The sequence below is a fragment of the Pseudorca crassidens genome, chromosome 3, assembly GCF_039906515.1.
Source record: "Pseudorca crassidens isolate mPseCra1 chromosome 3, mPseCra1.hap1, whole genome shotgun sequence".
NCBI classification, from domain to species: domain Eukaryota; kingdom Metazoa; phylum Chordata; class Mammalia; order Artiodactyla; family Delphinidae; genus Pseudorca; species Pseudorca crassidens.
In genome coordinates, this window is record NC_090298.1 from 111,066,075 (window position 1) to 111,091,147 (window position 25,073).

Consider the following 25,073-nt stretch of genomic DNA (forward strand, 5'->3'; position numbering starts at 1 on the left):
TAGGTGTCTAGAGGGAGGTGTAAAAACACCTGCCTTAGAAAGCAGATAAAGAAGCAGCCATCTCTCCTTCCCCGCGAAGCTGGCACAGGTGGGTCCCAGGGCAGGAGGATAATATAGGACTGCCCTGAAGGTGGAAGTAGGTCCAGCTGGGGTAGGCATGTACCCTTCCTAAGAGACGTCCTCCCAGTGTTGCTGTCCTGCCACAACCTCTGATACTCTATCTCCCAAGAGCCCTGACCACATATCTAAATTGGAAACAAAGCTCCCTTAGGAAGTTTTCTTCCAAGAGTCCCGCTCAGCTTTCTGGGCTTGGCAGTGATCATGTATGTTTAGAAATCCTTGGATGGTGAAGCGAGATCAAGTCACTTAAGCATCCCCACCCCGCCAATTAGAGAGGTTCACTGCATCAGAGGGACATTGGTCCAGAGGGACACTGACCCAGAGGACTCTTTGTTCCTACCAAAATTAGCATGGAAAGGAAGGAGTCTCATGCAAGGTGCGACCTGCTCTGCTCATACTATGGGTTACTGAGAGTCAAGGGAGGTAAAGAACATGAAAGCTCTCTGAAAACTTCAGAACCACTGAGACATAGTTATCATTATAACTAGCTCACCATTCTCTCCATGCACCACCCTTGGAAGACAGTCACTGGTGCTGGGGCATGTCCTGAGCTCTGATGAAGCACTCCCTCTCCATGGACTCTCTAGAGCAGGGCTTGCAAAGGGCACTGCATGGAATGTCAGCCCAGAGATGATTAAAAGCAACAAATCAAGATGCCATGGGAAACTAAGTTTGGGAAATGCTGCATATTACACCTCCTTTTGAAAGTCCTATTTAGCATCTTAAAGAGCTGAGAGGTTCTGCAGTAAAAATAACAACTACTAGCTCAATAGTGAGTCCAGCCTTTACCAAGTGTATTATCTCCCTATGGCTGCTGTAACAAAGTTCCATAACCTGAGTGGAACAAGAGAAATCTGTTTTCTCCCAGTTCTGGAGACTGGAAGTCAGAAATCAAGGTGTTGACATGGCCACACTCCCTCTGAAGGCTCTAGGGAAGGATTCTTTGTCACTTCTTCCTAGCTTCTGGTGATTGTCAGCAATCGTTGGTGTTCCTTGGCTTACAGACTCATCACCCCAATCTGTGCCTTCATTGAAGCATGCTGCTCTCCCTGTGTGTCTGTGTCCACATTTCTCTCTTCTCAAAAGGATCTCACTCATTGGATTAGGGCCCACCCTATTCCAGTATGATCTCATCTTAACTTAATTACACATCTGCCAAGACCATATCTCCAAGTAAGGTCACATTCACATGTTCTGGGTTAGGACTTCAACATATCTTTTTGGGAGACACAATTCAACCCATAGTACCAAGCTTATGTGAACATAGAGCACTTTCATCAATGTACCAGCTGGTAATATCTAGATATCCACAGAACACTCCCTAAAAGTGCCTTTTTAGAACCAATGACTCAGTGCCTCTCTTGCTTAGCACTAGGACAGAATCAGAGTGAAAAGTACATATAAAAAGCAATTTTTTAAATTTGCACTTTATTCAAGAAATGATTGTTGAGCAACTATAGGCCCTGGGCTAAGGCCTTGAGGACTCTGGGAGTGAATGAGGGGAGGGTCTCAGCTCTCAGGAACTGAATGACCTAACAGGAGCCCTTAACTCTCAAGTAAAGTAGGGTAAGCAAAACTCTTCAGAAAGAGAGTTGGAAGGGGTGAGGGAGAGGTGGAATTTCACAAAAGATGAGGGACAAAGAGCATGCAGGCTGCAGGAACAGTGAAGGCCAGAGGCAAGAAAGCTGGGCTACAATCTGGGAACTGTGACATCACTGGATGGGAGGACCACAGGGGGAAATAAAGCAGAGAGTGGGTCTGAGGCACACAGTGCATTCATGTCACCCTAATGATCTCCAACCCAACTGTGACTTAGCTCAGACTCCATTTCCACTGCTAATATTAGCCCCCTCATTTCTCACTCCACAGACCTATTCAAGAGTTTGCAAAAGTCACATAGCGTAAAGTTGCAATTGGTCATCCATTTGTTGCAATGAACTCTGGTTGGACCTGATATCTTGAGTCAGATGTAGTATTAAAACAAAACAACACAAAAAAGGAAAACATCTTGGGTTTTGTGGTCCAGAGGCTACCTCTGTAGACCTTTCCAGAATCTCCTGGGCTTGGTAAACTGGGTAGAAAAATTCAGAGTATTAATTATTTGCTCCTCTTTCAGTGCCAGATCAAGATAAGTGTATTTTGCTAGACAACAATGTCTTACTTGTGTTTGTAGGAATAATAGTTTATTGAAATATTCACAGTGCTTCAACTATTTTTATACCCATACACTGTTCTGGAGAAGATTAATTACCCTACTCTCATGCTCCTGTATAAGTCCAGCAACGAAGGTTCTTGAGTTCCTCTTGCCTTGTCATAGGGACTCAGGAGTTGACCAAGGAAAACTATTTGGCCCCGTGAGGAATGGCACTGTCAGTGTCTGTCCTGGATGGAGCCCAGTCAGGAAGCAGTCTGAAAGTATACAGTTGTGGTCACCTCATGAAGATGCCTGGCAGGTGGCTCTCAGGAAAAATACTAAGTCTGGATCATCCATGTGGCAGCTTTGCATGGGGAGATGGTGGCTCCGAACTGGAACTGAACTGCCTTCCACGCACTGGACCAAAGCAGTGAGAGTGGTCAGTACGTGTGGTGTGAATGGCAGGTTTAAAGAGGAGGAAATGTTTTCTGCTTTCCTTTGTCCTTGGACTGCTCAAGCTGAACAGTAGGTGACCACTGTTTTAAAGGAACCAGCCCCACTTGGCTGGTTTGCATCAGAGCTCCATTTCATCCCTAGCCTTGAGTTCCTTTTGGTCTGAAAGGGTGGTTTGTCTCATGATATCCACAGCTAGAACATTCTCTGTAATTATGAATTGTTTTACATTAACTAAAAGAGAATGTCTTTGATCACTAGAGTTTGTCAGTCTTGGATTGTTTCCATTGTGACATTCTTAAATTTTTTGTTTCAAAATATTAAAGTAACTCATGTTAGAGACCCTTTCAACATGAAAGGCTTGTAGTTGAGACATTACATATATTTTACTGTTTATAAAAAAAGTCATCTATACCAAAAAAAAAAAAAAAAAAGATTAACAACCCTATTACCCAAGCCTGTGAATCTCAGACTTGAAAATACTCGGAACCCACTCTTCCTTCCTTCCTGCTGGGTTATAAGCACTGACATTAAGGCACTGGGCTATTTCAGGAATTTTCAAACACTCAGCCTTGCCAGAAACAAGCAAGAAACACATCAGTTCACAATAGGAAGAAAAAGGTTTATGTTATGTCAAGACAAATTTACCAGTACAAACCCAAGGCATATGCCAGTTGTGAAACATGCTGCTTCTACAGAGAAGGGGATTATGGATGATTAGAGCACAGCCTGACCATGCTTTGGCTCATCCTCAGACACTCAGTCTTCTAGGAATTGGGAGTCTCGGGTACAGCAAGGCCTTTTATGCCTTTGAACAAAAGTACATGTGGTTCTTTCATACCCTAGCCTTACTATTCAAAGACATTTCTAACACAAGGACAGTAATATTCCAAAACAGTTAAGTTTATATGTGATTCCATAACTCAAATTAATTCTAAACAATCACACTCAGGGGTAGTGAATGAATAGTATTCTAAACCAAAGTTCATGCCAACCTCTCTCCTAATGGCTATTTCTCTCCAGTTTACATGTCATCGCACTCACTGTGAACACACCTTTGAATAAGAAATATGCCTTCCCTGCCCCACCCACCTTCATCCAATTTCATTTGATTTTGATATCCAAACAATGCAGTTTACGCTATGGATGCAGTTCAGAGGACACTGAGTCCAAAACCAGATGATGGCAAATGAGAATGAAAGCCAGAAAATTCATCCTATAGCTAGATAATCCAGATCCTTTGTATCCAGGATTCCAGCACCATGGACAGCAGCAAACAACCAGTTCTATTAACCCATCAGTACAGATAGTATGGAAAGTTTAGGTCTAGGAACACACTTTGGTAACATGGCCATTCTGTGTCTTCCACTGTGCTGCATAAAATAAGAACTAAATCGGGGGGAGGTTTTTAGATTTGAAAGTCAATATGGTATTTGCTCACTTTTAAAGATTGGCGCTCTTTTTGGAGACAATACCACAGAGAAGGAGACGTAATTAGGGCTAAAGCCAAAGGCCAGACTCTAGACCAAGAATTCACTTTGGTTTCTGACTTCATCCTCCCATCCCTGCAATAAAGGGCTGACTGGTGGTGATTTCCATAAATCATACAAAAGACACCCTCTCATGAGAGACCAGGTATTACTGAAAGCAAGTAAACTTCAATTTCCACTAAAAGATTTCAGAACTTACCACCCATATATATATTTACCTCAGTGATCAGAAAATGAATGTGCTAGAGGAACTCTGGCAGGGAAAATAAAACACCATTGCATTGTTTTCAGAAGGGAAATTAATTGCTTATATCTATTTCAGCTTAACTAAAGTTGTAAAAATCTAATCAGAAATATTTTTCACAGTGGCACATGTTCCCAGATATTGAAATACCTCAAACCATAAACCATTTTTTATTGCTGAAGTGGTTTTCACTGGGTGGAACTAAATTATTACTTCAAACTTCACTCAAAAGATGAGGCCTCTCTGGAGAGACTGTAAACATTATCATGAATAAGCCAGTTCGCCAGATCCCATCTCTGATACTAGAAGGTAGAAGACGTAGTTCTCACAAGCAAACCTGGACTTTAGTTCCTGCAGTCCCTAGAGGCAAGTGCCACATAGCCAGCACCCAGAAAAGGCCACACGAAATGTCAAAGAACAGGCTGAGGTTCGTCTTAACTTCAACAAACTACATCCAAATGTCAACAATGAAAATGAAATGAGTATGAATGCATCTTCCCTACCTTCTCTTCTTGTGACTTCAAGGCGTCTGGATTCCTGCAAGAAAAGAAAGAGTTGGTGTTTTCAAAGAATAATTCGTATGTAGAGATACTTGAAAATATCTCACCTGTTGTTAGACATTTATTCACAGAACGGTAAACAATCTCATAAGGACAAGACACTCAGCAATGTGGGGTTTATTAAACTCTCATACATACACACAACTGTACATGTAAACTACTTGTTGCTTTGTTGGCTTAAGCAAAAAATACTGTTAATCATGCAGTGTTTAATGAGCGGAGCCAACTCTCATGGTCTTCCTTATGTGGAAACTGGGCTGGTATCAATTGTTAGGGAAGACCTCGTTCCAAGTTGAATTCCCACCCTCCACCTAGACCGCAGGTGCTTGTAGGGCCTGGGGAAAACATAAGAAGACAGGGGCCAGAATCATATGAGCAGCAGTAGGTTGTGATTGCTGGTGCCATGGTGAAGACTACCGTTGCTCCTGTGCAGGTTACTGGCGTGACCTGGTGACTGATTATGCTCATCAATAGTTTCCAAAGGGTGGGATATTATGGACAATTTGGATAGCCAGTCCATGCCACTGGACTGAATTAACCCCTTGGCTTTTCTAAATTCAATCTCATCTTCATGCGCTGTGCAAAGCAATAAGCAAAGTGTTTCAGAAATTACATAGGTAAAACAGAGTCCCTGCATTGAAGATATGCACAGTTGAATAGAAGGGTACAGAACATAAATTACTGAGAAATAAAGGGGTGATTTTGCCTTGATAAATACCAATACACTCACATTCAACTGAAAACATAAGAAAAAGTTTGTTTTTTTTTTAAAGCACTTTGTAAATAGCACTGAAGAATGGGAAGGCTTTCAGACAGCAATAAGGGAAGGAGGGTGCACCAGGAAGAGAGAATGGCTTGAGAAAAGACAGGGTGGCAAAAAAGTACAGGGCATGGTCAGGAAGCAGGAAAAGACCCAGTGGGAAGTAATGGGGGGAAAGGCTGAAACATATGGCGGTTTCATAACTAATAAAAAGTATCTACAATCCACTATAAATGACCAGTTTAGGAATAAAAAGCCTAATCTTGAGAATAAGCTGAAAATCCATTCTAGCAATTGAAGAAAAGAAGATCAAACACCGAACTTGGGACAACTCAAAATCACAACCAAAAAGACCATTCAGCACCACCACTTTTTTTTGTGTGTGTGTGGTACGCGGGCCTCTCGCTGCTGTGGCCTCTCCCATTGCAGAGCAGAGGCTCCGGACGCACAGGCCCAGTGGCCACGGCTCACGGGCCCAGCCGCTCTGCGGCACGTGGGATCTTCCCGGACCGGGGCACGAACCCGTGTCCCCTGCATCGGCAGACAGACTCTCAACCCCTGCGCCACCAGGGAAGCCCCACCATCACTTTTTAAACAAATGATATTGTCTTTCATACCTTAACATTCTTGTCTAGCATTCTTATGGAGCCAGGTAGGGGAGGCAATATTAGAAAGGAAACTGAGGAGGCACTGAAAAGATTGTCCTGCCCAAATTACACTTTCTGACTGCCATCTCTGTAATGCGTCAAAAGCCCAAGTGGAGCTGATCTCCCTGTGCTATGCGGCTGCTTCCCACTAGCTATCTATTTTAAGTTTGGTAGTGTATATATGTCCATGCCACTCTCTCACTTTGTCACAAGGTTCACTTTGTTATAAAGCAGAAACTAACACACCACTGTAAAGCAATTATACTCCAATAAAGATGTAAAAAAAAAAAAAAAAAAAAGCCCAAGTGGAGACCAATTGAAGATACATGTTATAGGGCAGCAGCACATCAGCACAGTACAATTAACCAAACAAGCTTCCAACGTGCTGGTTCCTCAGCAGCTCAGGGTTCAAAAGAGGGAGCTTGGGCAGTAGTAACTATAATGAGAGATACGAAAGCCAGGAAGCCCATCATGCACTGAGTAAACCCAGCTCCTCCCACACTGCTCCTCAGCTCTCTGCTCCAGGGGCTGGCACCTCCAGCCTTGGAAATAACTAGTATTTGTTATATGTGATGGCAACTGATTCATATATATTGATGTAACCGACCACATGACTAAATTTCTTATTGCTTGTAATACGTTTCCCAATGATTCTTTTGGGCTCTCCATTTGTATATTTATACAGTCTACATATAGCAGTGATTTTCTTTCTTTCTCCCAGTTTCTAGGTCTACAGTTGCTTTCTCTAGCCTTATTCTTTTTCTTTTAACATCTTTATTGAAGTATAATTGCTTTACAATGGTGTGTTAGTTTCTGCTTTATAACAAAATGAATCAGTTATACATATACATATACATAGGTTGTTTCCATCTCCGGGCTATTGTAAATAGAGCTGCAATGAACATTTTGGTACATGACTCTTTTTGAATTATGGTTTTCTCAGGGTATATGCCCAGCAGTGGGATTGCTGTGTCATATTGTAGTTCTATTTGTAGTTTTTTTTTTTTGTTTGTTTGTTTTTTTTTGGTTCACGGGCCTCTCACTGTTGTGGCCTCTCCCGTCGCGGAGCACACGCGCTGGACGCGCAGGCTCAGCGGCCACGGATCACGGGCCTAGCCGCTCCGCGGCATGTGGGATCTTCCCGGACCGGGGCACGAACCCGCGTCCCCTGCATCGGCAGGCGGACTCTCAACCACTGCGCCACCAGGGAAGCCCTATTTGTAGTTTTTAAGGAACCTCCATACTGTTCTCCGTAGTGGCTATACCAATTCACATTCCACCAGCAGTGCAAGAGGGTTCCTTTTTCTCCACACCCTCTCCAGCATTTATTGTTTCTAGATTTTTTGATGATGGCCATTCTGAAGGGTGTGAGATGATATCTCATTGTAATTTTGATTTGCATTTCTCTAATGATTAGTGATGTTGAGCATCCTTGCATGTGTTTGTTAGCAGTCTGTATATCTTCTTTGGAGAAATGTCTGTTTAGGTCTTCTGCCCATTTTTGGATTGTTTGTTTTTTTGATATTGAGCTGCATGAGCTGCTCTTATATTCTGGAGATTAATCCTTTGTCAGTTGCTTCATTTGCAAATATTTTCTCCCATTCTGAGGGTTGTCTTTTCAACTTGTTTATAGTTTCCTTTGATGTGCAAAAGATTTTAAGTTTCATTAGGTCACATTTGTTTATTTTTGTTTTTATTTCCACTTCTCTAGGAGGTGGGTCAAAAACGATGTTGCTGTGATATATGTCATAGACTGTTCTGCCTATGTTTTCCTCTAAGAGTTTGATAGTGTCCGGCCTTACATTCAGGTCTTTAATCCATTCTGAGTTTATTTTTATGTATGGTGTTAGGGAGTGTTCGAATTTCATTCTTTAAAATGTAGCTGTCCAGTTCACCCAGCACCACTTACTGAAGAGGCTGTCTTTTCTCCATTGTATATTCTTGCCTCCTTTATCAAAAATAAGGTGACCACATGTACGTGGGTTTATCTCTGGGCTTTCTATCCTGTCCCATTGATCCATATTTCTGTTTTCATGCCAGTACCATACTGTCTTGATAACTGTAGCTTTGTAATATAGCCTGAAGTCAGGGAGCCTGATTCCTCCAGCTCTGTTTTTCGTTCTCAAGATTGCTTTGGCTATTCGGGGTCTTCTGTGTTTCCATACAAATTGTGAAATTTTTTGTTCTAGTTCTGAAGAAAAAGCCATTGGTAGTTTGATAGGGATTGCATGGAAACTGTAGATTGCTTTGGGTAGTATAGTCATTTTCACAATGTTGATTCTTCCAACCCAAGGACATGGCATATCTCTCCATCTGCTTTTATCATCTTTAATTTCTTCCATCAGTGTCTTATAGTTTTCTGCATACAGGTCTTTTGTCGCCTTAGGTAGGTTTATTCCTTGGTATTTTATTCTTTTTGCTGAAATGGTAAATGGGTGTGTTTCCTTCTCTTTCAGATTTTTCATCATTAGTGTATAGGAATGCAAGAGATTTCTGTGCATTAATTTTGTATCCTGCTACTTTACCAAATTCATTGGTTCGCTCTAGTAGTTTTCTGGTAGCATCTTTAGGATTCTCTATGTATAGTATCATGTCATCTGCAAAGAGTGACAGTTTACTTCTTCTTTTCTGATTTGGACTCCTTTTATTTCTTTTTCTTCTCTGATTGCTGTGGCTAAAACTTCCAAAACTGTGTTGAATAATAGTGGTGAGAGTGGATAACCTTGTCTTGTCCCTGATCTTAGAGGAAATACTTTCAGTTTTTCACCATTGAGAATGACGTTGGCTGTAGGTTTGTCCTATATGGCCTTTACTAAGTTGAGTTAAGTTCACTCTACACCTACTTTCTGAAGGGTTTTTATCCTAAATGGGTGTCGAATTCTGTTGAAAGCTTTTTCTGCATTTATTGAGATGATCATATGGTTTTTCTCCTTCAATTTGTTAATATGTTGTATCACATTGATTGACTTGTGTATATTGAAGAATCTTTGCATTCCTGGGATAAATCCCACTTGATCATGGTGTATGATCCTTTTAATGTGCTGTTGGATTCTGTTTGCTAGCACTTTTTGGAGGATTTTTGCATCTATGTTCATCAGTGATATTGGCCTGTAGTTTTCTTTCTTTATGACATCTTTGTCTGGTTTTGGTATCAGGGTAATGGTGCCCTCGTTGAATGAGTTTGGGAGTGTTCCTCCCTCTGCTATATTTTGGAAGAGTTTGAGAAGGATAGCCGTTAGCTCTTCTCTAAATGTTTGATAGAATTCGCCTTTGAAGCCACCTGGTCCTCGGCTTTTGTTTGTTGGAAGATTTTTAATCACAGTCTCAATTTCAGCGCTTGTTATTGGTCTGTTCATATTTTCTATTTCTTCCTGGTTCAGTCTTGGAAGGTTGTGCTTTTCTAAGAATTTGTCCATTTCTTCCAGGTTGTCCATTTTAATGGCATAAATTTGCTTGTAGTAATCTCTCATGATCCTTTGTATTTCTGCAGTGTTAGTTGTTACTTCTCCTTTTTCATTTCTAATTCTATTGATTTGAGTCTTCTTTTTTTCTTGATGAGTGTGGCTAATGGTTTAACAATTTTGTTTATCCTCCTCAAAGAACCAGCTTTTAATTTTATTGATCTTTACTACTGTTTCCTTTATTTCTTTTTCATTTATTTCTGATCTGATCTTTATGATTTCTTTCCTTCTGCTAACTTTGGGGTTTTTTTGGTTCTTCTTTCTCTAATTGCTTTACGTGGCAGGTTAGGTTGTTTATTTGAGATTTTTCTTGTTTCTTGATGTAGGATTGTATTGTTATAAACTTCCCTCTTAGAACTGCTTTTGCTGCATCCCATAGGTTTTGGGTCATCGTGTTTTCATTGTCATTTGTTTCTAGGTATTTTTTAATTTCCTCTTTGACTTCTTCAGTGATCTCTTGGTTATTTAGTAGTGTATTGTTTAGACTCCATGTGTTTGTATTTTTTACAGATTTTTTTCCAGTAATTGATATCTAGTCTCATAGCGTTGTGGTCGGAAAAGATACTTGATACAATTTCAATTTTCTTAAATTTACCAAGGCTTGATTTGTGACCAAAGATATGATCTATCCTGGAGAATGTTCCATGAGCACTTGAGAAGAAAGTGCATCCTGTTGTTTTTGGATGGAAAGTCCTATAAATATCAATTAAGTCCATCTTGTTTAATATATCAATTAAAGCTTGTGTTTCCTTATTTATTTTCATTTTGGATGATCTGTGGGGTGAAAGCAGGGTGTTAAAGTCTCATACTATTACTGTGTTACTGTCGGTTTCCCCTTTTATGGTTGTTAGCATTTGCCTTATGTATTGAAGTGCTCCTATGTTGGGTGCATAAATATTTAAAATTGTCATATCTTCTTCTTGGATCAATCCCTTGATCATTATGTAGTGTCCTTCTTTGTCTCTTGTAATAATCTTTATTTTAAAGTCTATTTTGTCTGATATGAGAATTGTTACACCAGCTTTCCTTTGATTTCCATTTGCATGGAATATCTTTTTCCATCCCCTGACTTTCAATCTGTATGTGTCCCCAGGTCTGAAGTGGGTCTCTTGTAGACAGCATATATACGGGTCTTGTTTTTGTATCCATTCATCTAGTCTGTGTCTTTTGGTTGGAGCATGTAATCCATTTACATTTAAGGTAGTTATTGATATGTATGTTCCTATTACCATTTTCTTAATTGTTTTCGGTTTGTTATTGTAGGTCTTTTCCTTTTTGTGTTTCCTGTCTAGAAAAGTTCCTTTAGCATTTGTTATAGAGCTGGTTTCATGTTGCTGAATTCTCTTAGCTTTTGCTTGTCTGTATAGGTTTTAATTTCTCTGTTGAGTCTGAATGAGATCCTTTCCTGGTAGAGTAATCCTGGTTTTAAGTTTTTCCCTTTCATCACTTTAAAATGTCCTGCCTCTCCCCTCTGGCTTGCAGAGTTTCTGCTGAAAGATCAGCTGTTAACCTTATAGGGATTCCCCTGTATGTTATTTTTTGCTTTTCCCTTACTGCTTTTAATATTTTCTTTGTATTTAATGTTTGATAGGTTGATTAATATGTGTCTTGGCATGTTTCTCCTTGGATTTATCCTGCATGGGACTCTCTGCACTTCCTGGACTTGATTGACTACTTCCTTTCCCATATTAGGAAAGTTTTCAACTATAATCTCTTCAAATATTTTCTCAGTCCCTTTCTTTTTCTTTTCTTCTTCTGGGACCCCCATAATTCGAATGTTGGTGCATTTAATGTTGTCCCAGAAGTCTCTGTCCTCAATTCTTTTCATTCTTTTTTCTTTATTCTGCTCTGCAGTAGTTATTTCCACTATTTTATCTTCCAGGTCACTTATCCGTTCTTCTGCCTCAGTTATTCTGCTATTGATCCCTTGTAGAGAATTTTTTATTTCATTTATTGTGTTGTTCTTCACTGTTTGTTTGCTCTTTAGTTCTTCTAGGTCCTTGTTAAACATTTCTTGTGTTTTCTCCATTCTATTTCCAAGATTTTGGATCATCTTTACTATCATTATTCTGAATTCTTTTTCAGGTAGACTGCCTATTTCCTCTTCATTTGTTAGGTCTTGTGGGTTTTTACCTTGCTCCTTCATCTGCTGTGTATTTCTGTGTCTTCCTATTTTGCTTAACTTACTGTGTTTGGGGTCTCCTTTTTGCAGGCTGCAGGTTCATAGTTCCTGTTGTTTTTGGTGTCTGCCCCCAGTGGGTAAGGTTGGTTCAGTGGGTTGTGTAGGCTTCCTGATGGAGCGACTGGTGCCTGTGTTCTGGTGGCTGCGGCTGGATCTTGTCTTTCTGGTGGGCAGGTCCACGTCTGGTGGTGTGTTTTGGGGTGTCTGTGGACTTATTATGATTTTAGGCAGCCTCTCTGCTAATGGGTGGGGTTGTGTTCCTGTCTTGCTAGTTGTTTGGCACAGTGTGCCCAGCCCTGTAGCTTGCCAGTTGCTGAGTGGAGCTGGCTGTTAGCATTGAGATGGAGATCTCTGTGAGAGCTTTTGCCATTTGATATTATGTGGGGTGGTCTCTGGTGGACCAATGTCCTGAACTCGCCTTCCCACCTCAGAGGCTCTGACCTCACACCTGGCTGAAGAACCAAGACCCTGTCAGCCACTCAGCTCTGAAGGAAAGAGAGAAAGAAAGGAAAGAAAGAAAAAAATAAAATAAAAAGTTATTATAACAAAAAATAAAAAAAATTATTAAAAATAAAAAAGTAATAAGAAAGAAAGAACAGCCAAACCAAAAACCAAATCCACCAGTGATAACAAGCGCTAAAAACTATACAAAGAAAAAAAAATGGACGGACAGAATGCTAGGACAAATGGTAAAAGCAAAGCTATACAGACAAAATCACACAAAGAAGCATACACATACACACTCACAAAAAGAGAAAAAGGAAAACATATATTTTTCTAAAAAAAGGAAGAGAGCAACCAAATCAATAAACAAATCTACCAATGATAATAAGCTCTAAATACTAAACTAAAATAAACATAAAACCAGAAACAAATTAGGTGCAGAAAGCGAACCCCAAGTCTACAGTTGCTCCCAAAGTCTACTGCTTCAATTTTGGGATGATTCATTGTCTATTCAGGTATTCCACAGATGCAGGGTACGTCAGCTTGATTGTGGAGATTTAATCCGCTGCTCCTGAGGCTGCTGGGAGAGATTTCCCTTTCTCTTCTTTGTTCTCACAGCTCCCAGGGGCTCAGCTTTGGATGCGGCCCCGCCTCTGCGTGTAGGTCGCCGGAGGGCATCTGTTCTTCGCTCAGACAGGACGGGGTTAAAGGAGCCACTGATTAGGGGGCTCTGGCTCACTCAGGCTGGGGGGAGGAAGGGGTGCGGATGCGGGACGAGCCTGCGGTGGCAGAGGCCAGCGTGACGTTGCACCAGCCTGAAGCGCGCCTTGTGTTCTCCCGGGGAAGTTGTCCCTGGATCCCGGGACCCTGGCGGTGGCGGGCTGCACAGGCTCCCGGAAGGGGGTTGTGGATAGTGACCTGTGCTCGCACACAGGCTTCTTGGTGGCAGCAGCAGCAGCCTTAGCGTCCCATACCCGTCTCTGGGGTCCGCGCTGACAGTCGCGGCTGGCTCCCGTCTCTGGAGCTCATTTAGGCGGCGCTTTTAATCCCCTCTCCTCACGCACCAGAAAACGAAGAGGGAAGTAAAAAGTCTCTTGGCTCTTTGGTAGCTCCAGACTTTTTCCCCAACTCCCTCCTGGCTAGCTGTGGCGCAGTAGCTCCCTTCGGGCTGTGTTCACATAGCCAACCCCAGTCCTCTGCCTGGGATCTAACCTCTGAAGCCAGAGCCTCAGCTCCCTGCCCCCACTTGCCCCAGCGGGTGAGCAGACAAGCCTCTCAGGCTGGTGAGTGCTGGTCGGCACCGATCCTCTGTGCGGGAATCTCTCCGCTTTGCCCTCTGCACCCCTGTTGCTGCGCTCTCCTCCTGGCTCTGAAGCTTCCCCCCCACCGCCCACCCCCCATCTCCACCAGTGAAGGGGCTTCCTAGTGTGTGGAAACTTTTCCTCCTTCACAGCTCTCTCCCAGAGGTGCAGGTCCTGTCCCTATTCTTTAGTCTTTAGTTTTTGCTTTTCTCTTTTGCCCTACCCAGGTACGTGGGGAGTTTCTTGCCTTTTGGGAAGTCTGAGGTCCTCTGCCAGCATTCAGTAGGTGTTCTGTAGGAGTTGTTCCACATGTTGATGTATTTCTGTTGTTACTGTGGGAAGGAAGGTGATCTCCACGTCTTACTCCTCTGCCATCTTGAAGGTCCCTTGGTCTATCTTATTCTTTTTTTACATCTTCATTGGAGTATAATTGCTTTACAATGGTGTGTTAGTTTCTGCCTTATAAGAAAGTAAATCAGTTATACATAGTCTTATTCTTTTAGCTAATTCCTCCACCTAATGTTAAGTGTTGTAAACATAGTCGGTATCCTACTCTTCTTTCTGATTTTAAGAAGAAAACCTGTAGTGTTTCCCAATAAGTAAAATGCTGGCTCTTGGCCCAAAGGATGTTTATTATATTAGTGAGATCTATGCATATTTTATAGAGTTTTTAAAATACATGTATGTTCCAGCTTGTCCCCTGACTTGTTTATTTATTGGCTGTTTCCTTCCACTGGAATGTGAGCTGGGATGGTGCCAGTATCTTTTTCATGCTGGCATCCTCAGTGTTATTTATAATAGCACAGATGTTCAATACATTTTGGTGAATGAAAATAAAATAAATGTGTGTTGAATTTTATGAAATACTTTTTCTGCATTTATGGAGGTGATTCTGTGATGTTTTTCTCCTCAGCTCTATTAATGTGATGGCTTATTTAGTAGATTTCATAGTATTCAATTATCCCTGTATTTCTGGAATAAGCTTTTGCTAATCATGGTGCATTTTTAAAAATATGCTGCTGGATTCTATTTGCTATGATTTTAAATACATTTTTGAATTAATATTCATAAATGAGATTGGTCCATAATTTTTAGGTGTCATTTTTCTCAGTTTTAGGACTTAAAATTATACCAGTTTCATACAATGGATTTGGAAGTTTTCCTCATATTATGCACTGAAATAGTTAAAATAAAAGTCCAATTATCTGATTTTAGTTGAAAGTGAAGTTTCTGCAACTTCATTTCTCAGATATTTATTAAAATGGGAGGAAGTAGAGGGTCAGAGAGTTTAAAATTTGTCTAAGTTTTCACATTTTGGTCAGTGGCCAGCTGGGACTTAAATTCTAAAGTCTAATCCCAAAGTTTATGCACATAACAACATTCTATGTATTTAATTCATAAAGATAGTGTAAAAATTAGATGAGATAGACTTCTGCTTCAGGCTGTGAAAGAATAGCTTGTATTAGACCAATCCTTCTGTTAAGAATAACTATAAAAGTTGGATAAATAACCCTCCAAAGTTTTTGTAGGCATCTGAGAGCAACAAAGGCAGACAGATCTTAGCCAATATTTGGAGAGAAGAGGAGGCTTTTGAGGTGAGCCCCATATTTACTGCCAGAGTTTCCCTTTGGGGCATTTATGGTTTTACACAGAAGCCAAACAAAAGTAATGTTCTGGAGCTTAAAGTAGCCTTACTGAGTTGGGAGATACCTAAGTTGGGGCTACAAAAGCAACCAGAACTTGAGGGTCTACAATCCTAGAAAAGGGAATCAGAAAGAAGTGAGCCCAATATTCTGCACACACCTTCCTCTTGAGTTAAATTATTATACTTAAGCTGTACATATAAAGAGCAAGAGGTTGAGAAGCAAAAAATTAGCCTCAAACAGCTAAGAAACTAAGCACAGATTTTGACAGCATCATGGTGCTAGAAAGACAAAAATTAAGCTTTCAAAGGAAGAGTGCTACTAGTAAATGCAGCTGACTTTCAGTTAAGATCATATATTCTCAAAGAATTTCTATTCCTGGGTAGATCAAGATGATCTGCCAGTATTCTATATCTAACAAATAAAAGTAAATCTTCGCTGAAAGACAATAAAGTAGTCTACAGAGTTTACAATTTTTCATATTTTTTACCTAAAAAAATAAATTGTTAGTTATTTCTCCAGAAAAAAAATGGGGGGGGGGAGTTATTCAGGATCAGCAGATAAGTGAAATTCAGAGTCTACAACCATGATCAGCCATCTACAAGTCCCCACATGGCAAAGGAAGGAAAACTCTTTTATAGAGGGGAAAGAAAAATGGGAGGGCTATAGTAAACACAGAGTTCATGGCTTTTTATTAGGTGAGTTGTTGCCAGGAAATAAAAGGAGTCTCTTCTTTCTTTTGGGTTCTGCAATTGTCACAGGGTGTCAGAGCTCCCCATTCTGGTCTCCCAGCTGTATTTAATTGAGGTTTCTGTTTATTCATTTTTTCTTTCTTTTTTTTTTTTTTTTTTTTTACAATATATAATGTCTAGCATCCAATCCAAAATTACTAGGCAGGGTGGGAAACAGGATCAAATGACTAAAATCCAATAAAACAGACAGCATGAACTGATCCACAGGTTATCCAGATTTTAGAATTATCAGACACAAGCTGTAGAATAATTATGATAATATGTTCAGGAAAATAGAAGAAAAGATGCTGAATTTCACCATAAAATTTGAATTAAAATAAGAATCAAATGGAAATTCTGGAACTGAAAATTAAATAACTGAAAGATTCAGTAGATGAATATAATAGAAGATTAAAGACAACTAAAGAGAGGGTTAATAAGATGGAGTTTAGGTCAGTAGAAAATAATAAGACTGAAGATCTTAAAAGAAAAAATAAAGAATAAAAAATACAGTAGAGTATGAGAGACATTATGGGGTATGGTGAAAAGTTCTAACAAGCATGTAATTGAAGTTTCAGAGGAAATTAGGCAGAATCAATATTTGAAGAGATACTGCTTGAAAAATTTCAAAATCGATGGAAATCATCAAGCCAGAGATTTAAGAATCTCTACAAACCCTAAGCAAGATAAATACAGTGAAAATCATCACTAGGTACTCATGGAAATATAGTTGAATATTCAAAGAGAAAAATAAAAATCTTTAAAACAGCCAGAGGGTGGGTGGTGGAGGTGGAAAGGACATATAACTTACAAAGGAGTAACAATAAGATTTGATAGCCAACTTTTCAGGAGAAAATAATGGAACCAGAAGACAATGGAATGACATCTTTAAAATTCTGAAAAAACTTAGAATTCTATATCCAGTGAAAATATGGATATTCATAAGCTAAAATAAAGCTATATCTAGACAGGCAAAAACTGAGTGAATACATTGCTAGCAGATTAATGCTAAGAGCAATATAAGACAACACTCTCAACAAAAGGAAAGTTTTTCAGATGAATGCATAGTTATGCAAGAAGGAATAAAGAGTACCAGAAAGTGTTAAAAATGAATAAATCTAATTTTGCCTGCTTAACACAACAACAATAATGCCCTCTAAGGTAATGCTATTTGTAGAACAAAAATGTATGACAATTTGATCACAAAAGCTCAGGAAGTCAAATGGAATTTAAGTATTACAATCCTATTACTATCCAAAATATGGTAAAAGTAGTGCTATAAGGTCAAAGGACTGGGATCACAAAAAACTAATCCAAAAACGACAAGAAAGAGTAGGGGAAAAAAGAATAAAGAAGAGAGAATAATATGTTAGATTTATAGTGAGAAAAGGACAATTTAACAGGAATAAATAGCAATTCTAAACTTGTACATGCCTAACTACATAGCCTAAACGCATAAAATCAAAACTAAAAGAAGAAATCCACAGTGACAAATTCACAATAATGATTGGAGAATTTAAGAAACCTGTTACTAAATGATAGAATAAATAAAGGAAAAATTAGTAAGGATGTAGAATATTTGACCCTCATGATTAACAAACTTCACCTAGTTGATGTACATCAAACACTGTACCAACAACTGCATACTACATATTCATTTCAAGTGTCCATTCAACATTTATAAAAATTGACCATATTCTGAGCCACTGGGAAGTTTCAACAAATTTCAAATTATCAAAACCATATAGACAACATAAAAGTTTTCTGACTACAGTGAAATTAAATTAGAAATCAGTAACAGAAGATATGGAGAAAAATATCCAAACACTTGACTCATGGATTTGGAAGTATATTGCATAATTTCCAAGAGAAACATCACAAAGGAAATAAGAAGACACAAAGGAAATCTGAATGACAATTGAATTATAGCATTTTAAAAATTATGGGATGTGGCTAAAGCAGTGCTTAGAGAAAAAATATAGCCTCAAGTACCTATGTTAGAGAAAAAAGGGGGAGGCTTCCCTGGTGGCGCAGTGGTTGAGCGTCCGCCTGCCAATGCAGGGGACACGGGTTCGTGCCCCGGTCCGGGAAGATCCCACATGCCGCGGAGTGGCTAGGCCTGTGAGCCATGGCCGCTGAGCCTGCACGTCCGGAGCCTGTGCTCCGCAATGGGAGAGGCCACAACAGTGAGAGGCCTGCATACAGCAAAAAAAAAAGGAAAAAAAAGAAAAAAAGGGGGGGGGCTAGAAATTGATGACCTTAGCATCTATCTATAAAAGCTAGAAAAGGCCAATGTAAGCCCACAAAAAATAGGAGGAAAGAAATATAATAGGAGCAGAAATCAATGAAACAGAGGAAAATAATCATACCATGAAAAAATAAGACCAAAATTTAGTTCTTTGAAAAAAATTAATAAAATTGATCCCTAAGAAGGCTGATCAAGAAAAAAGAGAAAAGGTATACATAATGTGAAGTCAAGCAAGATATCACACGTACCCAGTTTCTGGGGTTATGACAAAGGTGTCAGTGCAGTACAATGGAAAAGAATGGCTTTGTAACAGAGCTCGATCCATTGGATATCCATACAGAAAACAATGACCTCCTACCTTATACAGAAAATTCATTTCCAGATGGACTGTAGATCTAGATGTGAAATGTAAAACAATAAAGTTTCTAGAAGATACCATAAGAGAATATCTTCATGACCTTTAAGTAAGCAAAAATTTCTTAAATGGGATGTGAAAGGCAGCACCATAAAGGAAAAGAATGATATATTGGACTTTTTTAAAAAATGAAGACTTCTGTTCATTAAAAGATACAATTGAGACAGTGAAAAGCTGAGCCCCATTAAGGGAATATATTTGCAATATTAATCTATATATCTGACACAGCACTCATTCAGAATAGAAGATACTTTTGCAGACAAATAAGAAATACAAATAACCTAATTAAAAATGAGCAAAAGGCTTGAATAAGAACTTCACAAGTTAAAACCACAGTGGGATATGGCTATACACCGTAGAAAAGATAACAAGAGAACAAAGCAAAACTAGTAACAGCAAATGCTTATGAGGATATGGAGCAACTATAATTTTCACACTTTTAGAGGAACCAGCACCAGCAGGACTCTCCTCATTGGCCTGAGACTCAGCTTCCCGGGGCTCCTCCCCTAGAGCTGCTTCCTGCAGTTATTGCTCTTAGTTATCACAGCGGTCTTTTTTTTTTTTTTTTTTGGCTTTTTAACCCTTTATTACCTGTTTAACCAATTCTATTAAAATAAGTAGTACAATATTTCTGTCTTACTTGACCCTGCCATACCTCTCCCAGGTAAATGTCCAACTTAAGTACATTCACATGAGTACCAAAACACATGTCCAAGAATGCTGATCGCAGCATGATGCGTAATAGCCAAGAACAGGGAACAACTCAAATGTCCACCAACAGTAGAATGGATAAAGTGTGGCATCCACACAATGGAAATGTCCCAGCAATGCACAAGGACCAACTCTGCAATATGCATTAACTTGGATGATTCTCACAGACATAACGTTGATCCAGAAAAAGGCAGACGCAAAAGAGTACGATGTATAGGATTTTTATAAATTTCAGAAACACGCATAAGCAACCTTTGGTGACAGATTAGTGGTCACCTTTGGGAGTATAACAACAGGGGGATACAAAGGTGGTTCTGGGGTACTGGAAATGTTCTAAATTATGATCTTGGTGGCAGTTACTTGGTTGTGTTCACTTTGTAAAAGTAAATGGAGCTCTATACTTAAGAGGTGTGCACTTTCCAAAATATCTGATGCGTCTCAATCAAAACTTAAAAAATATAATAGGACAAAGTACCCATAGTACACAACAGAAATTTGTTGAAGAAAGGGAATAATCATACTCCCTAATTTACAGATGAGAACGGTTCTACAGAGGGAAAGGCTGCAGCTTGCTGACTCATCACAGGGTAGCAAGTGGCCAAGCCAAGGCTAGACTCAAGTCTTGGAAATCCTCCCACTATGATCTGCTGCCTCAAAGCAAATACTCAGTGAACGTTCAGGAGACACATGACAGATATTAAAAAAATGGAACTCTGAAGTTGGATGGATCTGGGCTGGATCCTGGCTTATTCCTGACAGCCATGGCCCTGCCACCTTTGGTTAATTATCTCACCTTTCTAAGCCTCAGTTCGTTCATCTGTGAAATAAGGGCAGGAATGGTACCTTCTTTGTAGAGTTGTTGGGACGATTAAGTGAAATAATAAGTCTGTGCTACACTTAGCATGGTGGTTGGCATACAGTAGTCCTTAAATGGTGGCCATCATCATCTTTATTGCCATTAATGAAGATAACTAAGGGAGAGAAATAGTAAGATCACTTGGGGAGGGAAATGAGTTCAATGTCTCCGTCAATTATTGTGGTTAATAGAATATCTTTTCAGTACTTGAAAAAGTACGCCCCAAAAAGCTGTAGTAGAACCGTACAGAACAGAATTCACTTATAGAAGTGACACCAGGGCCCCAGATGCTTTGCCTAAGGAAGAAATTATTTGCTGCAGAAGCTTCAAACCAGATGGTTAGAAATGAGAGTTAGCACATGGGCATTACTTAATGACTAAATTTCTTTAACTAAAAATCTAATTTTATTATGGTATAAATCACATTCTCTTGAAGTAGGGAATTAATTTTAGATTTTTCATTTACTGTTCATAACCTTTCCATGAATTTGACAGCCAAATCATTTAAAATGTCATTTAACCAATACAACAGCTTTATTCCTCATCCTGCCCTTCCTGAATCCATTATCTTCTACTACAATGTAGAAGAACTTAAGTAAAAAATTACCATTCCATAAAGCTGTACTTTATTGTGCAGTTGAACTGCATAATCTTTATTTCTGAATCAATATAATATGATTGCTGAGTAATATTTTTCATAATCCAAGAATCTATTACGGATTCTCAGCTACCAAAAAATAGTCTGTGAGCTGCTGAAAGAGGACAAATGAAGATCCTCAGATTCCATGCCTGGATCCTTTTCCTCCATCTTAGGTGGTGCTCAGGACATTAGGCTGTATGTGAAGCTCAGGAAAAGGGTGGTGGAGCTTGGCCACAGATCAAATTCATCCCCCTTGGCCATGTGTCCAGTCATCCTTGGTTAGAGAGTAAGTCTCAGTGTGTCACTTGAAATGTTATGGGATTCAGTGGCTTCTGGGAGAATGTTGGTTCTGTGAGTTAGCAAAGTGGAGATCAGAAGCACCCACTACTCAGAAGAGAGGGCCATGGAAACAGCAAGTTGAATGGAGCTTGACGTGGCCAGGTCTTTGTAGACAAAGCAGAGGTGAGTCTGGTGCAGATGGGGCATGGCCTGCTGAGGTGGGCAGCTGCAGGACCTCTGCCCCTGCCAGTGTCCTGGTGGTGAGCCCATGACCGGCAGCACCTCAGTCCAGCATGAGAGGAGCTGAGGAAGCCCCTGCTGCAGAGTTCCTCAGGCTCCCACTGCCTGAAGAAGCTACGACAGGAAGCCCAAGTGCTCAATTTATAAACCACTTGGTACAGCTGGTATGGAAGCTTTGCGAACTGCACTCATCACTACTGAAATTCTGACAACTAAATTCTAAGGTTTTCATATCTGAGATGTTCTTAAAACTAATGCTTCTTTAACAACCTTTCTTACAATTTTTCATTTATTCATTTGAATTTTAAAAGCTTGACTCTTAATGACTTTGATTTTTGCTAGCAGGACACCACTCTGCAATTAAAGCCTTCACCTGGACGAATAGAACACGGCGAAAGAAAGCGATGCCTCATGTATTCCATCACTGTCTCCCATTTACTGAGCACACAGTAAGTGTTTGGTACACTTTATCTCATTTATATGGCTCAGGTAAAGGCAGAAGGAAAACCACTGCGTTGTTAGATGTGCCAGCACATCACGTCAGGGCCTTCAAAGCCAGATGAAGAGAGGGTTAGGGGATTAACCCTAAACTCAAGAGCTAGCTTGAGAGCCAAGGTGAATAATCCAGCTAATAACAGGATTTCCTGGGGGGTGCAGGGGGGGAGCCCGAACATCAGCTTTCTCCTCCGGTCATGTGGAGCCCACGGCAAGCACTTAAGGAAAATACTGATGAGGAGGTGCCCACTTCTGAGGAATGCCACCTCACCTAGTCAAGGGGTCAGAGCTCATTCCCCACCTCCCTGAGAATAGCACCACGTGCCAGGGTCCTCTCATGTAGACAGCCTTACAGGCGGGAGAGGCACAGCCAGCCGCCCTACACCTCAGGGTGCTTAGGGAGCAGCGGATGCTGGGCAGGCGTGGATGTTCCCCTCTCAGCCCACAAGCTGCCCGATCCAGTGAGGCCTCCCTGGCCTCTATCAGGAAAAGGAGGACAGAAGTGGTGGGAAGCATGACCACACAGGCAATGAAAGGGACCTTCTCCAAGACTTCGGGGCTGAAACATGGACCATACAGTGAGCAAGTTCTCTGTCCGTTCTACTTCCTGTCCAACAATAAATGGATCAGTGTAAGCAAACTGGTGTTTACACAGGACCCAAGCATTTAATGGAGGTTTATCAAGACAAATGGAAAAGATCATGTATGGATACTTTTGAAAACATATCACAGAAATCTCTTTATGATTAAGGTACAGTCATCTTTTTTTCTCTTTTTTTTTTAAGTCATTAATATGAAATCACCAATAGCCTCCCTGTGGCACATTTGTGGGGAACATCAATTTCATTATGTTCACAAGGGAAACTGAAACGAGGTCCTCATAGCCTCTAGGAGGCCTGAAGAGCCCGATTTTATTAGTAAGTGCTCCACCAGCCGCAGCCCAGACACCTCCCACTCCAGGTTCCCCATCTGTGAATGGGCAGACCAGACAGCCTAGCCAGGATAAATGAAGTAATGACTCAGAAACACGGGCGGAATCCACAGGCAGTTCTGCTCAGTGCTTTCTGATGGGGAACACCGGGGGGCCACTTTGGAGAAAAGCTGTGATACTCTAAAGAGAAAAGATACTAATGGTGATTACAAGACACCAGAGTAAAAAGGATGAGGATATTTGCCAGGCCTTCAGAAATTACGATGACTTGGAAGTTAATTTTCTTGTTTTTAAAAGTAAAGAATGAATAGAATATTATATGAGGATTATAGGGATCTTAAATTCTTGGTAATATTTAAAGCTATATATTAAAGGTTATTAATTTACAATTAAAAAGAAAAGTTGGCTTTGGATTTAAGGTCGTCTTTGGTAGCAAATCTACTGATATGACAGTACAAGTAAACATTAAATTACATTTGATGGAATAAATATCAATGATTAATTGATCTCTCCACCTCGTTAAACATCATCACCTGCACACAGCCAGATGAAGAGACCAAGAAGGAGAGAGGGGCACTTTCCAGCTTCATCTCTCTGACAGCCCAACAAATTAAAAACGAATTAAGTTTATGATTTGGGGAAAGTAATGCATGTTTCTGCTTGAGAACAAGTAACCACTGCAGGCAGGACTATCCTTAGAGTGAGCAGCATGCACCCCAGGGGCCACCCCGTTACCAGTCGTCCTCTCCGGGGACACCAGGCAGGCCAGACAGAGCCCAGCTCACCACACAGAGCTGATTACAATGGGCCACGGTCATGCAGGACTGTCATTACTAGGTCAGCATCTGTCTCCCCCATGGCCCACACCTCACTCCTCTCTCACCCCAGTACAGGTCCTGGCCTATCATAGGCCCTGAGCAGATTGACTGCAAGAATGAAATCAGTTTATTTCATGATCTCCTGAGGAGAATACGGGGTGAGTGAGGGTCTCCTCCAGGCTTGTGGAACACACTGACTGTCACTGAAGTCTGACTTTCCATATTTTCCATTTTTAGCTAAGTTTCCGCAGGATCAGGACACCCTAGGATGCCTTTCTCATTCTGCGAGGCTTCTCGTCCACCAGTTGTCCCGTCCTGAGCTCCAGCGGTCCGCGGACGACAAGACAAACAAGACCATCTTGTCGGTATTCGGGGGAGGACAGGTGGCCTCTGGGAGGGAAAGGGACAGTCGTTTACATTTTAATTATTCATTATCCCCTCCAGGTACCATCCAATAGATAACATAACTTAGCATCAACCTGTTTAATGGGATATTCAAACCTGCCACTTTATTTCTTCTGCCAGCTGTAAGCCACAATGAGGTTTAGAATAACCTGTGTCTAGAAAGTTAAAAGACAAAAGAGGAAAAAGGCTGCCCTCCAGCACTGTTCTCATGCCTGAGTCTGTTTTTCATTCTTGTTTTTACCAGTGGAGTGGGGGTGGGTCACAGATATAGATCATCTGACTTAAAGATGCAAAAAGTTACAGAGCCATGGTGGGGCTCCTTTTCCCCCCCAAACCACACAATATTTATTGAATAATAAATGTGTGGCAACAATCCAGCTGTATTCTTCTTTCCATTCATTCATTTTTCATTGGGCAACTACTTAGCTGAGTAACCAGTAAGTTGTTTGTTGTCTATTTTCTAAAAGGCTCTTCCACCACTATCTGCATCACTCACAGTCTTACAGTTTCAGAAGCTGAGTTTAGAGAGTAGCTACATTTTGCCTGGCAGACTAAGCTGGGATTGGTAATTGGCTGCCTGTCCACACCCCCTGCATTTGAGCCTGAGTCTCCAGCCCAGACACACCCCTTTATGGGCACAAGTAGGGAACAGAAAAAAGCTGGAGTGGGTGTGAAGGTGAGCACACTAAGGACAGGCACACTCACTTACCCCAAAAGAAACAGCAAAAACCCCTTAGTCCAAGCGTCACAACCAGAATCTCTCAGCTTGCCCAGGAACAGTCCCCTCCCTTCTGGTCCTCCTGCTTGGCCAGTGGCCCCTCTGCCCGCCTCGGCATCGCCTTCACTTCCTCTTCACTTCCTCATT

General features: G+C 40.7%; 1 protein-coding gene across 2 annotated transcripts in view; it reads right to left on the reverse strand.

Moving 5' to 3' along the window:
* The window catches only part of FSTL4 (follistatin like 4), a 450,257-nt gene that overhangs the window by 392,224 nt on the left and 32,960 nt on the right, over positions 1-25,073 (reverse strand). For both annotated transcript variants that reach the window (XM_067731745.1, XM_067731746.1), the window contains one exon: positions 4,945-4,978. In XM_067731745.1, the coding sequence (XP_067587846.1) occupies positions 4,945-4,978 (34 nt within the window). The remainder of the gene's footprint in view (positions 1-4,944; positions 4,979-25,073) is intronic.